The sequence below is a fragment of the Ranitomeya imitator genome, chromosome 1 (genome assembly GCF_032444005.1).
Source record: "Ranitomeya imitator isolate aRanImi1 chromosome 1, aRanImi1.pri, whole genome shotgun sequence".
In the NCBI taxonomy this organism is placed as follows: domain Eukaryota; kingdom Metazoa; phylum Chordata; class Amphibia; order Anura; family Dendrobatidae; genus Ranitomeya; species Ranitomeya imitator.
Window position 1 is genome coordinate 272,749,567 of NC_091282.1, and position 16,359 is coordinate 272,765,925.

At 42.7% G+C, this 16,359-nt stretch overlaps 1 protein-coding gene across 1 annotated transcript in view; it reads right to left on the reverse strand.

Moving 5' to 3' along the window:
* The window catches only part of LOC138662605 (uncharacterized), a 195,953-nt gene extending 179,815 nt beyond the window's left edge, over nucleotides 1–16,138 (reverse strand). The window contains exons 1-2 of the mRNA XM_069748465.1: nucleotides 15,302–16,138; nucleotides 14,674–14,763 (exon numbers count right to left, since the gene is read on the reverse strand). Coding sequence (XP_069604566.1) covers nucleotides 14,674–14,763; nucleotides 15,302–15,340 — 129 coding nt within the window. The 5' untranslated portion in view covers nucleotides 15,341–16,138. The remainder of the gene's footprint in view (nucleotides 1–14,673; nucleotides 14,764–15,301) is intronic.
* Between the last annotated feature and the right edge of the window lie 221 nt (nucleotides 16,139–16,359).

Genomic DNA, 16,359 nt, shown 5'->3' on the forward strand with positions numbered 1-16,359 from the left:
TTTATTGATTTTTTCAGGTAGAATTTAGAAACCAAATCAACCAAAAAAATAAATAGGCTTTCTATGGCCCACTGAGTGAGAGATGGCACACACAGGAGTCAGGAGTGGCACACAAGCCCAGAGGCCAATATTTATCTCCCACTGATTGATTTATTGATTTTTTCAGGTAGAATTTAGAAACCAAATCAACAAAAAAAATAAATAGGCTTTCTATGGCCCACTATGTGAGAGATGGCACACACAGGGATGGCACTCTAGCAGAAATGCCTATTTTAATCTCCCACAAAAAAAAAACAGGGACTGTCCTACAATTACTATCTCCCTGCAGTAATCTCAGCCAGGTATGGCAGGTAGCAATAAGGAGTGGACTGATGCACAAATGAAATAAAAAGTGTGGACAAACAAAAAAGATAGCTGTGCAGAAAGGAAGGAACAAGAGGATTTGTGCTTTGAAAAAAGCAGTTGGTTTGCACAGCGGCGTACACACAGCAATGCAGCTATCAGGGAGCCTTCTAAGGCAGCCCAATGACCTACAGCGCTGAGAAAAAAAAAATGTAGCCTCCACTGTCCCTGCAAACCGAAGGTGGTGTTGGACAGTGGAAATCGCTACAGCACAAGCGGTTTGGTGGTTAATGGACCCTGCCTAATGCTATCCCTGCTTCTGACGAAGCGGCAGCAACCTCTCCCTAAGCTCAGATCAGCAGCAGTAAGATGGCGGTCGGCGGGAACGCCTCTTTATAGCCCCTGTGACGCCGCAGACAGCAAGCCAATCACTGCAATGCCCTTCTCTAAGATGGTGGGGACTGAGACCTATGTCATCACGCTGCCCACACTCTGCGTTCACCTTCATTGGCTGAGAAATGGCGCTTTTCGCGTCATTGAAACGCAAGTCGCGTACCGCATGGCCGACCCCACACAGGGGTCGGATCGGGTTTCATGAAACCCGACTTTGCCAAAAGTCGGCGACTTTTGAAAATGAACGACCCGTTTCGCTCAACCCTACTTATGAATGAAGAAATTCTTTGTCTGATCTCGGACTAATTCACAAAACTCACAGTTTTTACAGAGAATCTGTCAGCGTTTTTTGCTATTTAATCTGAGAGCAGCAGGTTGTCGCGGCTGAGACCCCGATTCCAGCAATGAGTCACTTACTAGACTGTGTTGTTTTTTTTTCTCCATAAAATCTTTTTTTTATCAGCAGGAGATAATCACTGGAGGACTAATGGTCTTGCGTGATGTAGTCCTTTTGCTTTGTGTAACCTTACCCCCACCAATGATTGGCTGCTTTCTGTCTATGCACAGTGCGCGCATAAAGCTGTCAATCAGTGGTGTGGGCGGGGTCATACAGAGCTCAGCATTCAGGCACTGCTAGATCTGTGCAGAGAAAACAGTGATTTCATTAAAACTACACCAGGCAGACCTGTGAGTGACACGGATGGAATCAGGGTCTCTGACCATACATCATGCTACTCTCAGATAACATTGAAAAAATCTGGTGACTCATTCCCTTTAAAACACTGAAGCTTGATATTACATCATATAAAGCTTACAATAATGTTTTCATTTGTTGCTAATGCGAAGCAAAATATTTCTCTTTGGGTTAATATAGTGTGACCTATAATTGGCCAGTGTCTGTAAGGTTTCTCTGATGCTCTGCAGACCTGATGCAGGCACTGCCCTCATAATAATTCTTCTAACAGATTCTGCCAACCATCCTATTAGCTACAATGTAATGGATAAAGGTCAGGCTGCGCTTAGGAAGGGAACTCACCCATTATTCCAGGAGTGTCCTGAAAAGTGTTGTACTGGCAGCAGTATGAGAAAATGTATTATAATGTAAATCCACAAGCACAGCAGTTCTCCCATTCCTAATGCTCTGAAGGGCTGACTGCAGAATTTACAAGGCTGGTATGCTTTATATTAAACAGAGTTAGCAAAATTGAAAAGATCTATACTTGCAAGAAGAAGACTGTGCTGTGGGGTTTCCTAAGGTTAGAGAAAAATCCGTACAAAACGGTTTGAGTGGAAAAAAGGTAAGAAATCACCAGAGTGCTGCAGTATGTTAGACTGAATAAGCCCAAAACACAAAATGAGTATGGTGGGCAAAGAGGTGAAGACTGTCCTAGTCTAGCTGACATGGACAACCAGACTCATCACCGGACCAAGGCAACACCAATCTTTTCACTTAAAGACTATTTCCAGAAATTACAGCTGAAGGTCGCTTTGGATAAGTCTCTATGAGCTTTCCTCATCTTGCCACAGTGATTTTTGCCCATTCCTCAAGCAAAACTGCTCCAGCACCTTCAAGTTAGATGGTTTCCTCTGGTGAACAGCAAACCTCAAGTCTGACCACAGATTCTCAATTGGATTAAGGTCTGGGCTTTGACTATGCCGCTCCAAAACATTTACACGTTTCTGCTTAAACCACTCGAGTGTTGCTTTAGCAGTATGCTTTGGGTTATTGTCTTGTTGGAAGGTGAGCCTCCATCCCAGTCTCAAATCACTGACAGACTGACAGAAGTTTTGCTCAAGAATATCCCTGTCTTTTGCACTATCCATCTTCCCCTAAGCTCAATCAATTTCCCTTTCCCTGCTGTCGAAAAACATCCACACAATATGATGCTGTCACCATCATGTTTAACTGTAGGGATGCTGTTCTTGGGGTGATGAGCTGTGTTGGTTTGGTGCCTGATATAGCATTTACCTTGGTGGCCAAAAATTTAAATTTTGATCTCCTCTGACCACAGCACCTTCCTCCATACATTTGGGGAGTCTCCCACATGTCTTTTGGAAAACTCAAAACTAGCATTACAATTTTTGTGTGTTAGTAAAGACTTTTTCTGCCCACTCTTCCAGACCTTCCAGACAGGCCACCTCTATGGAGTATAAGGCTTATTGTGGTCCTAAGGACAGATAATCAAGTCTCTGCTTGGGAACTCTGCAGCTCCTTTAAGGTTACCTTTAGTCTATGTGCTGCCTCTTTGGTTAATGCCCTCCTTTCCCTGGCTGAGGGTTTTGGTGGGTGGCCCTCTCTTGGCAGGTTTGTTGTGGTACTACACTGTGTGCAGAATTATTAGGCAAGTTGTTTTTTGGATCACATGATACTTTTTATATATGTTGTCCTACTCCAAGCTGTTCAGACTTGAGAGCCAACCACCAATTAAGTAAATCAGGTGATGTGCATCTCTGTAATGAGGAGGGGTGTTGTGTAATAACATCAAAACCCTATATAAGGTGTGCTTAATTATTAGGCAACTTCCTTTCCTTTGGCAAAATGGGTCAGAAGAGAGATTTGACAGGTTCTTTAAAGTCCAAAATTGTGAGATGTCTTGCAGAGGGATGCAAGCAGTCTTGAAATTGCCAAACTTTTGAAGCGTGATCACAGAACAATCAAGCGTTTCATGGCAAATAGCCAACAGGGTCGCAAGAAGCGTGTTGGGCAAAAAAGGCACAAAATAACTGCCCATGAATTGAGGAAAATTAAGCGTGAAGCTGCCAAGATGCCATTTGCCACCAGTTTTGCCATATTTCAGAGCTGCAACGTTACTGGAGTAACAAAAAGCACAAGGTGTGCGATACTCATGGACATGGCCAAGATGAGGAAGGCTGAAAAATGACCACCTTTGAACCTGAAACATAAGCTAAAATGTCAAGACTGGACCAAGAAATATTTTAAGACTGGCTTTTCAAAGGTTTAATGGACTGATGAAATGAGAGTGACTCTTGATGGGCCAGATGGATGGGCCAGAGGCTGGATCAGTAAAGGGCAGAGAGCTCCACTGCGACTCAGACACTAGCAAGGTGGAGGTGGGGTACTGGTATGGGCTGGTATCATCAACGATGAACTTGTGGGACCTTTTTGGGTTGAGGATGGAGTGAAGCTCAACTCTCAGACCTACTGCCAGTTTCTGGAAGACAACTTCTTCAAGCAGTGGTACAGGAAGAAGTTGGTATCGTTCAAGGAAAACATGATTTTCATGCAGGACAATGCTCCATCAGATGCCTCCAACTACTCCACAGCGTGGCTGGCCAGTAAAGGTCTCAAAGAAGAAAAAATAATGACATGGCCCCCTTGTTTACCTGATCTGGACCCCATAGAGAACCTGTGGTCCCTCATAAAATGTGAGATCTACAGGGAGGGAAAACAGTCCACCTCTCGGAACAGTGTCTGGGAGGCTGTGGTGGCTGCTGCACGCAATGTTGATAGTAAACAGATCAAGCAACTGACAGAATCTATGGATGGAAGGCTGTTGAGTGTCATCATAAAGAAAGGTTGCTATATTGGTCACTAATTTTTTGAGGTTTTGTTTTTGCATGTCAGAAATGTTTATTTCTAAATTTTGTGCAGTTATATTGGTTTACCTGGTGAAAATAAACAAGTGAGATCGGAATATATTTGGTTTTTATTAAGTTGCCTAATAATTCTGCACAGTAAGAGTTACCTGCACAAACAGATATCCTCCTAAGATAGCCAAATCTAAAAAAAAAACACTCCAACTTCCAAAAATATTAATTAATAATATTTATTTATGAGTCTTTTGGGTTGATTGAGAACATAGTTGTTCATCAATAATAAAAATAATCCTCTAAAATACAATTTGCCTAATAATTCTGCACACAGTATATGTTATTTCCATTTGATGATAATAGGTTTGATGGTGCTCTGGGGGATCATCAGAGATTAGGATATGTATATTTTTTTATAACCTAAATATTTTTTTATGCTTCAACAATTTTGTCCCCGACTTGATCGGAGATCTCCTTGGTCAAGACAGTGTTGTTGGTTAGTGGTGCCTCTTGCCTAATGGTGTTGCGGCCTCTGTGGCCTTTCAGAAAAGGTGTGTATATACTGACAGACCATTTGATACTTAGATTGCACACAGGGAAACTTCATTTCACTAAGCATCTGACTTATGAAGGTAATTGCTTGCACCAGATAGTTTTAGAGGCTTCATAGCAAAAGGGGAGAACACATATGCACTTGCCAATTTTTCCCTAAATTTAATTTATGCCAATCCTTTTCTAACTTCACCAACTTAGACTATTTTGTGCTGGTGCATCAGACATAAATTGGATTAGAACATATTTACACATAGTTTGTAAAGTAACAAAATAAGTAAAAAGATAAGGGGTTTCGCAAGGCACTCTACCTGCCTGATCTATCCAGCTGTCAGGGACCTCTCTGGTTCTGCTGCTTGATGTCAGTAGAGTAGCTCTTGCTCTATCTACGGCTGCTCTACCTACGGGGCATGACTGCCTATGCTGTGCTGATTGGCATCCGGCTTCCTGCAGTGTGACAGCTGGCTCCCCGCTGAATATCAGCATGACATCAGCAGTCACACCCCAGAGCAGTAGAAAAGCAGCGACTGTTGATGTGACATTAACAGAAGCCGCAGAATTGCCGGCAGAGGTCGGCGGCAGGCAGAACAGGCAGGTAGTAGCCAGGTACCTACCTGTTAGCTCTTAGGTCCATAGTAGAAAAATAAAAAAAGTTTTGGATAACCCCTTTAACTCTATGAGCATGCACTTCTGCACAACAGTTCTGAACAATTACATTACATTAGCATAGAGCGCATATACTTGGTGTATTTTTGCTATAGTATTTTTAGATCTGTTCTTACTACATGTTTCAAAAGGCTTTTTTTTTAATCACTTATGAGTTATGAGTTTTGCCTTAGATCATCTCTCTTAGATTTCAGCATACAGAAGGAATGTCATTTTAATTGTACTCTGCCCAGGCTTCAATGAAGAAAACACATTTTATGTATTAGTTTTTCAAATCTGTAAAGCGGGCAAAGGAGGAGAAAGCACTGAAACAGAATTAATCACTTAGGATAGGTCCACACAGTGCCTTAAGATATGTGCACATGGGGTCTTACAGGCGCCGGCGTACCCACGTAACTTTTCACATAGATGATGCTTCGGGAAAACGCTGGTTGTGTTCTTCCTGAAGTGGCCTCTTTGGCGTCTTTCTAGTCGTTTCTGCAACAGTTTTGCCCCCTTTTTTGTATTTTACATATAAAATAGAATAGTCCTGTCACTTCTTTTAAGCACTTTATAACTTTTAAAGCCTGAGGAGTTAAATAAGGAGTTAAAAAGTTTCAAACAGTTTGATTGCTTTTTAAATATTTTTTAGTGATTTTTCAGATAGATTCCAAGTGCACTTTGCCTGAAAATGACACCGTGTGCACATTCCATTAGACTTTTTTTTGTAACCTTTTTTATACCTCACGCAAAAAATTTTTTAAAACAAAGTCTGCGATCTTCTAAAGGGTATGCACACAATGAGTTTTTTGAGGATGTCAAAACCATGAGTTTAAAGAGCGGTGGTGTCACTGAGAAGAGAGGAACAGCGCTTGATCCTGGAGAAGGTGGCGGTAAGTGAGTATATTAATGCACACACTACACTACTTACATATATATACACAGATTTAGTATAAAAAAATCTATAGTAATGCTTCTTTAAAGGGATTGTCTGGACTTTTAGAAAAGTAACCTAGTTTTCCGATGTGGCTGTCCGTCATGTGACTTATACGGTCATTTTTGATTCCTGCTCTTGTGAGGTCCGGTATAATGTTCCCATGATGTCACATGCCACTTGTGATATGCCATACAGAGAGTTTAGCTACAGAGAATGTGCCCCATGGTCCCCACTGTGCTCTGGAACTTCTGCCCATGTATCAGTCACACACAAGAGCTCGCCCCGTTCTCAGCGCAGACAGAAAAGCTAGAAGAAGAAAGCTGGCCCAGAAACAGGAAGGATCATGCAAGGCAGGAAGGGAAATGCCTCAGCAGGAAGCTCGGAGAACAGACAAGCACTTGGAGAACAGCAATGTCAACTGATGCAAATGATGGCAATGCGAATATCAGTAATAACGGATCTTTGTAAGAAACAAGGTCAGATACGCTTTTATGGATTATGGAAACATAGCTTCAAATTTAAATGTTTTATAAGGGGATCTTGGAAAACCCCCTTGAGCTATGACAGGTCCGAAATGTCCAGTTGCTGTCTATTTACCTTCTAAAAATATATGAATTTTTTGGAAACAAGAATACAGTTTGTGGAGGGCTGCTTAGAGGCTTTGGAAATATTTTTTTTAACACTACTGGATTGGACGTGGACAGAGACCGTGTCTAGGAACATAAAGAGGTTGTTCCCTTTCAATTAAATTTATCCCATGGCAATAAAAAAAAATTCCAAAACGTCACCTTCCCTGGGTCCACTGGCGAGTCGCTACTGCTGTTCCCCATGACTGGGATTGGCTGCAGAGATGACATCACAGCAGCCAATCAGTGAGCGCACCGACTCTGAACAGGGTACTCTGCTGACACCGGAACACCCCGCTAGCTCTCCATGATGTCTGGCACGCTCTCAAGGTGACGTAGTCTCCTGCTAGGCCAATGCCAGACACCAGGAACAGGGGCTAAGCCTCCCTGATAGACTTGGAGACTATGAGTACAGCATGATTTATTTTTATTAGCAAGCTGCAGACAGGAACATATTTTTTATTTCAAGTGAACAACTCCCCTTTGTGATCTCTCTGTTGGAGTTCTTCATTGAAGGAAATGTGCTAACCACTACTCAAAAAAAGAGGGAATGTCCAGCTTCACCGAATCCGTAAAAAAGAGTTTTCTTTATTCACAAACTTTAAACATGGAGGATACAGACTTCAGCACGAACCATATGGGTAGGAATCTCAACACGTTTCTGAAGACTAAGCTCCCTTAATCATGATTAAGATCATGATTCAGAAACGCGTTGAGATTCCTACCTATATGGTCCGTGCTGAAGTCTGTATCCTCCATGTTTAAAGTTTGTGAATAAAGAAAACTCTTTTTTACGGATTCGGTGAAGCTGGACATTCCTTCTTTTTTTGACTTTACACGCCTGGACACAGCGGGTCCGTGCTCCCAAAGATTGGCTTATGCATCACGGGTGAGCTGGCTTATTTTTCCGCTAACCACTACTACATAATTATTTTTTGTTTTCAGCATTCTACTTAGTATTAATATTCAACATGAGTTATCGTATATACTTTATTCTAATTTCACCTATGGAAAATTGCATTTATTTGGATTTTTTTTTCTAATTTTCCAGTACATTATATGGTAATATGTATGGAGTCCTTTAAAAATGCAACTTGTCTCACTAAAAACAAACCCCCGTACAGCTATGCGGGTGGAAGTATCAAAATAGTTATGGCTGTTGGTAGAGGAGGGGGGAAAAAACAAATTGCAAAAATGAAAAATGGGCTGATACTTAAGGGGCTAAAGGGTGAAGGCTGCGATTTCCCACCAGTAAGAATGGTTAGTGCCATGTCTATCCGAGGTAGCCCTTTGAGTTAACTGGCCTTATGCTACGTTCACATTTGCGTTGTTGGGCGCAGCGTCGTCGACGGATACCGACGCATGCGTCATGCGCCCCTATCTTTAACATGGGGGCGCATGGACATGCGCCGGTATGCGTTGTCATGCGTTGTACGACACATGCGTCATTTGGGCGCACCAGACAGGGCGCACCCAATGCTACATGTAGCGTTTTCCCTGCGCCAAATTTCCTGTACTTTCCTATTTTTGGACAACGCATGCATCAAAAAACGCTGCGTTGTGTATATGCGTTTTGGGTTGCGTCGACGACGCTGCGCCCAACATCGCAAATGTGAACGTAGCATTAGACAGACTTTACAGCTGATAATTGTCTAGGTGAGCCTGGTGATATAATGCCCCCTGTACTGTCAAGTTAACCATTTCTTCCCTTTGGGTATCATTCTAAGAGTCATGACAAAGTGCTTCCACCTCCTTTTATATGAATGTTTCTCTGGCAGGCGCTCAGTGTGTGGGTGCTCACTTTCGGGTGCCATGTCTACATACATGGGAGCCATTTACTTTGGATTTTGGGGTTTTGTACCTAGTGGCTTGTGAGTCTCTTATCCGCAGTTCTTCAGTTATTGATATGTGGATGCCAACAATGTAATATCGCCGATCAATATTTAGGTTCTGAATGATGGAACATGACCATGAAATATGGTACACATAATATACTGTAGAAAAATATTGCAGGCTGATGAGAATGTATACACCAGAAGCTATGTTGTGCTATGTATAAAATGTATATGTCTTCCATGACATCCATAGGGATAAATATAGGCCCATTCTCTAGCATTTCAGATAAAGCGTCTGTGGATAAATGGATCTGAAACTTGTAATAGCAGAATGTCAAACCAGTGAAGCAGGTTCATATTCCTCCAACCAGAAATAGAACATAAATTGGACCTAGGAACAAGTTCAGAGATTCTAGAACTGTATGAAAAGAATGAGTCATTTCACAGAAGCCACCGACACCAGCAGAAAATCAGCAATGGGGGGAAAAGACGGCTCTCCAGCAATATGTTAGGTCAATGAAAGAATATACATTGTTAACTATTTGTTCCCCAGGCAAAAATGCGACCAATAGAGTGCAACTTCTGTTCAGTGATCAGCAGCAGATCGGTAACGGTGCTCTGCAGCACTTAGCGGCGTTCTATATGAGCACATTGCTCGGCAGATGATACTAAATTTGGACTTGATTATGGAAATAAATACAGGAAATATTCTGCACAGAAATGTATTAAAGTGCAACGTCAACATGTTCCCGAAATATAAATGAAAATGCTGAAATAACGTCTCCCCAACTCCCACTCCAACAGGCCGGAGCGTGACTAGTAAAAGTGAACCCTTGGCAGGGAATGCACGCGGATATATTCTCATTATCTAAGACAGATTGATGTGGGTGGCTCCATATGCATTACCCACTTGTTCAGTTTATGGAGAGCAATGAGTTTACAGACCCGTCTGAATGGCATGGTGCCTTTTTTTTAACACTTAATAATCCTCGAAAATTTAGGAAGGGGTATATTACATGTATTCAGTATTTCATCGCGGGAAGACTCCTAATCATTATTTTTCTAACCTGATTCTGGATTCAATTGTATTGAAATTATAAGTCACTCTGTAGAAAAATGATCCTGCCTGTAAGCCAGTGTATGCTGTTGGGGTTCCCTTGTCAGTAAACCAATTACAGTACACAACTTCTATGTCCCCAGTCGCCTGCTTATTAGGTTTTACTCCATTTTCCCCATCTACCATCTTGTATAAAGATTGCTCACAGCAATGTGGCTCAGTGGTTAGGTATCTAGTTTCTATGTACTCCCACACTCCAAAGACATACAATTTAGATTGTGAGCCACCAGGGGAATTATGACCACGGCTGCCAACCATCCAGAAATTCCAGGACAGTCTGTAAAAATACGCCACGTTTTTGCAATGCCCAAAATAACATTTAAGCCGTCCGTCATATCTTTGAAGCTGAAACTTATGCAAACTATTTTGACTGCAATAATCATCATTTTACTGTAAATGCAGCTAATGTCTTCATATCAGCTTTATGGGCAGTAGACGCGTATCACTTATAATCAGAATGATTTATTACGGTTTTTGACTCTGTCCATAAAAAATAATATTTGTTTCGTGATTTTTTAATAAACTGTCCAGAAAAAAATAAAAAGTCAAGTTGACAACCCTGATGATGACGTCAGCAAAGCACCATGGAATTAATATAGCTATACAAGTGAAAAAACAAAGACAGAAACATAAAGTCATCACCGACAATGTTACATTTTTAGAACTCAAGCAGTGGGAGATCTGCAGTACATCACAAAGGAGACCCTGAGACCGCTCTATATACATCACTTAGGAGATGCTGTTGCTGCAGCAGCATATACAACACATAGGAGACACTGGGGCTGCAGCATATACATCACATAGGAGACACTGGGGCTGCAGCATATACAACACATAGGAGACACTGGGGCTGCAGCATATACATCACATAGGATACTCTGGGGCTGCAGCATATACAACACATAGGAGACACTGGGGCTGCAGCATATACAACACATAGGAGACACTGGGGCTGCAGCATATACAACACATAGGAGACACTGGGGCTGCAGTATATACATTACACAGGAGACACCAAGATGGCAGCATATACATTGCATAGAATACATTGGAGTTGGGGCATATACATCATAGGAGATGCTGGGACATATACATCATAGGAGATCCTGGGACATATACATCAGAGGAGAAAACTGGGGCATATACTGTACATTACAGGATGAGCAAGGACATATACATCACAGGAGGTACTGGAGCATATACTGTACATTACAGGATGAGCAAGGACATATACATCACAGGAGGTACTGGGGCATATATTGTACATCACAGAAGGTGCTGGGGCACACACAGTACATCATAGGAGATGCTGGGACATATACATCACAGGAGATGCTGGGGCATATACATCACAGGAGGAGCTGGGGCACATACATCATTGGAGATGCTGGGGCATATATGTAAGGAGGTGAAACATCAGAAGAGTCTGGGGGCGGTTACCTTCTCGGCTCTGTGCCTGGAACCATTGAGCTGTGCTGCAGTTTCCCCAGGGGGCAGACTTAGAGACTGGGACAGGAAGGAAGCGGGCAGAGAGCGGGAAAGGCACGTGCACGAGGGACAGAGCAGCGTGAGCAGCAGTCAGAACAGGGTGCAGCTGCGCTCCGGGAGAGAGAGCTCCCGGTCTGAGGACAAATACAGGGAGACTGCCCAGAAAGACTGCATCTTGTGAGTACTTGAAAGCGGACTCTGCTGTGGCTGGAGAGGGGCGCTTTGAGACCCGTGTAGAGACATTGGCCTGTGCAGAGAATTCTACCCCCTGGTCTCCGCGGTATCAGTGCAGAGCCCCTGATTCCTGGTACAGAGACTAAACAGTGCAGAGCCCCTTATTCCTGGTACAGAGACTTAACAGTGCAGAGCCCCTGATTCCTGGCTGTGCTGTAAAAGCTAAAGACTCAGAGCCTGTGCATACCACATTAACGCCTGAAACCCGAGGCAGCAGGCTCCTTGAGACTACTCAGCCCACGGACAACAGAGCGGCGACAAGTGCCGTTGTTTCTCGGCGCCGAAGACGACCCTTCAAGCAAGTCCTCATCAGACTGATAAGTGTTCTTTTCTCAAGAAATCTTGCTTACTCCTGTTACATTGTTTGACTCCCAGATTTTTGCACTGTTTTATAGCCAGTTATTTCCCACTGCTTCCTCCCTGCGAGGAGAACCTGATTCCTGTTAATAAACCCCTCAACTGTTGGTCTGTCTGTTCCGTGGTGACATACTCAGTACCTGCATACTATTACATATACTTCACAGGAGATGCTGGGGCATATACATTACAGGAGGAGCAAGGACATATACATCCCAGGAGGTATGGGGCATATACATCACAGGAGGAGCTGGAGTACATACATCACATGAGACACTGGGGGCATATATATATCACAGGAGCTGAGGCTGCCGCTGCTGCCATCCTCAGTGGTTAAAATGGAGAGCAGGGCGCACAGGCTCTAGCAACATAGTACTTCCTGAAGCTGGCACTGCCCAGCATCAGTATATAGTACTTCATTGCACACCCTGCAGAGTTCGTTATTGAATACTGTGTATGCGTAATTGCAGTCTCAAGAAGAATTAAAGGGTCAACCACCGGTGTTTTGCTGGCCACTGGCACGAGCACTGTGATCCCCAGCCCATTTACTAACAGTAAAGAATCCTCTTCTATGTTGGTGGAAAAACCTACTCTCCTCCAGATGCAGAGAATGCCCCCTTGTGCCCGTCACCTTCCTCGGTATAAACAGATCCTCGGAGAGATATTTGTATTGTTCCCTTATATAATTATACATGGTTATTAGATCGCCCTTCAGTCGTCTTTTTGCTAGACTAAATAATCCTAATTTTGCTAATCTCTCTGGGTATTGTAGTTCCCCCATCCCCTTTATTAATTTTGTTGCCCACGCTCTAGTTCCATTGTATCCTTCCTGAGCACCGATGCCCAAAACTGTACACAGTACTCCATGTGCGGTCTAACTAAGGAAGACTACAGTGGATTAGGCAAACTGACGATCCATGATTTACCCGTTCATGTTAGACTAAACTTCTGTCTGCATAGTTGTTATATGATATGAAGGGATGATGATGACATGTGAAAGAGAGAGTTACATGGTTTACTCCTATTTGCAAAATTTTGGGTCACATTTTTCCCATGGTAAGAAGCAAAGAGGCAATGTTGTATTGGCAGAAGGTTGCCAATTAGTTTTACAAAATAAATATATTGAACCATTTATCAATAAATAATAACAAGTAATGTGACATATGAAGCATTTTATTATTATTTATTGATAAATGGTTCAATATATTTATTTTGTAAAACTAATAAAAACAAGTAGAAAGTGCCTTAAAACCTGTCTCAATAGTTGACAGAATTAAACTGCAGCACGCTGCTAACGCGTTTGAAAACCACTTTCTATCCATGCTCCTGATTAAAGCCTCAGTCTTAAGGTACCTTCACACATAACGATATTGTTAACGATATCGTTGCATTTTGTGACGTAGCAACGATATCGTTAATGAAATCGTTATGTGTGACAGCGACCAATGATCAGGCCCCTGCTGGGAGATCGTTGGTCGCTGAACAAAGTCCAGAACTTTATTTCGTCGCTGGACTCCTGCTGACATCGCTGGATCGGCGTGTGTGACACCGATCCAGCGATGTCTTCACTGGTAACCAGGGTAAACATCGGGTAACTAAGCGCAGGGCCGCGCTTAGTAACCCGATGTTTACCCTGGTTACCATCCTAAAAGTAAAAAAAAACAAACACTACATACTTACCTACAGCCGTCTGTCCTCCAGCGCTGTGCTCTGCACTCCTCCTGTACTGGCTGTGAGCGTCGGTCAGCCGGAAAGCAGAGCGGTGACGTCACCGCTCTGCTTTCCGGCCGCTGTGCTCACACAGACAGTACAGGAGGAGAGCAGAGCACAGCGCTGGAGGACAGACAGCGTTAGGTAAGTATGTACTGTTTGTTTTTTTTACTTTTAGGATGGTAACCAGGGTAAACATCGGGTTACTAAGCGCGGCCCTGCGCTTAGTTACCCGATGTTTACCCTGGTTACCGGCATCGTTGGTCGCTGGAGAGCTGTCTGTGTGACAGCTCTCCAGCGACCAAACAGCGATGCTGCAGCGATCCGGATCGTTGTCGGTATCGCTGCAGCGTCGCTTAATGTGAAGGGGCCTTTACTATTCTGCAGAAAAAGAATGTATAAAACTGTCTGTAAGCATGCCGACTCTGCCTTGACTGATTTGTTTTAGTGATAGCTCTGCCAAGTGAGACATGATCCAAGGCAGAATGGGCAGGACTCTCGGTGATCAGGGCATGGCAGTTTCAGGAGTTCTTTTTTCTGTCTAGTAACAAAAACTGAAGGACTTTGATGGTCTTGTTGGCAAAGACTGCGTTGCTATTCTTAGTTTAGAAAAAGTAGAAACCTGACAAACCCATCAAAAGGCTCTAGGATCTGCCAGATCTTTGCATAATACCACAATCATAACACAATATGTTTTCATGCTGCGTAAATTTGAGATTGTGTGCTGAACCGAGGGGGAATTTTTGCGTCTATGGATACATTGAGATGCAGCAGAAAACTAGAGATTATGGGAATAGTGTAGAACGACACGTTACATATGGAATGGTAAAACCAGTACCGAAAATGATTATTATCTAATTACTGACTCACAATCTAATAACTCACCCACTTTTTCTTTTCCTTGTCCCTTCTTGGTGTTTCAGCTTTGGTTTTAGTGTCCTCCTGGAGAGTAACAGCATGATCGTTGCTCTTCTCCTAGAACAGAATGTCAGGACTGTTAGATGCCACAAAGACATCATCACACAAAATACAAGGTTCTATATATGTCAAAATCTAAAAAATGGAATAAAATATTCTTCTGCTACTTTCATACAATGTAAGAGACACAAATGGAATCATGAAGCGTAAAGCAAGTGACAGTATTGTGTTACTGAGAAAATACCAAAATAACCAAAAATCAATAAATGCAGAAACATTAAAGTATCATTCTGACCTATGAGTACAACCAGTGTCATATCAGTGTCATGTTCTGCTGTGTCAGTTGTTCTGTTGTCTCCAGATGGCATAGATCTGTACATTGCCAGATCCTAAGACTAATTATCTCCATACCATAGTGAAGATAATTCCTCGGTGACTGGTGATTCATCCCGTCTTCCAAATAACAGTAACCTTTTGCTACTTTTAGTCTTTTCTCCCGCCAGCTCACTAACTGATGATTACCAACATGGTCAGGGACTGCGATATCTAGAAGTTCTGCATTGTAACCATCTTTGCATTAAAATTAAAAACCTACCTTCTTGGCCTCCTCTGTATGATAGGTACCTTGTCCCATTTACTGTCAAGAACAATAAAAATCTAGGACATCAGTGAAGGATAGAGGGGTAGAGCTGGAGAAGACAATATTTCTGATTCTTGATAATGACCTAAGAAAAACTCCACTGAACTTAACCTCCTTGGAAAACTGACAGTCCTCCAGATTTGTCCCATGTTTCCCAATTAGGAGAAGCTGAGGATTATTGGTTGTTGGTGGTCATTATTATTGACAACGTCATGAAGACTCCAGACAGAATGAGAAGTCGCTTTACTTTGTATCAGGTTCACTGTTAAAGTTTGACAGTTAAAGGGTAAAAAATAAGAGATTCTCTGCATGCTCTATTGGAAGCATATTTTGTCCTTAGTTAAAACGTGTCTCCTTCCACAGAATTAGGAGGTCACATCCTTCAAGAAAACAAGTATCTCCCTCACAAACGGCACCTTGAGCGAAGTGTCTGTAGCTGTCAAGAATCCCAGTCATGAAGTAAGAAGGATTGAAAGCATTTAAGTCAGAGCACCTCCAAATGTGCCACCCAGGTGTGTGTAAGACATGTAGTGATGCTGGAGCAGGTCCTTCTCTTGCCATCAGCTGCAGAACCTAGCAATCTTTCTCACACATTTTCATTTCCATAAGGAAGAATCGATACGAGATAAAGACTCTGTTTAATCCCAGGGGCACAGAAGAGTGCGTGATATCTCTTTTTCAGTTCCAACAAAAGCATGAAGAGAGGATGGAACAGCCATGGACTCTGTATGCAGAGTTACTGAGAAATAGACTCAGCACTGGTCTGTTCTCTCCCTATACCTGATGATGAGTGAAGTGTGCAGCATCAATGAACCAAGCTTGCTGATGCTTGTGGACGTGGGTGGGAGCACACTTGCTGATAACCATCTGCAGGTCGTGTATGGTGCATTGTCATCACAGTAGGAGGGAGTTGTGTGTTATCATAATAAGGAGGAGACAGTATCACGGATAGGGAAACAGCAATACATTACAATCATACACAGTATCACTACATTTCCTGAAATGCACTGGTT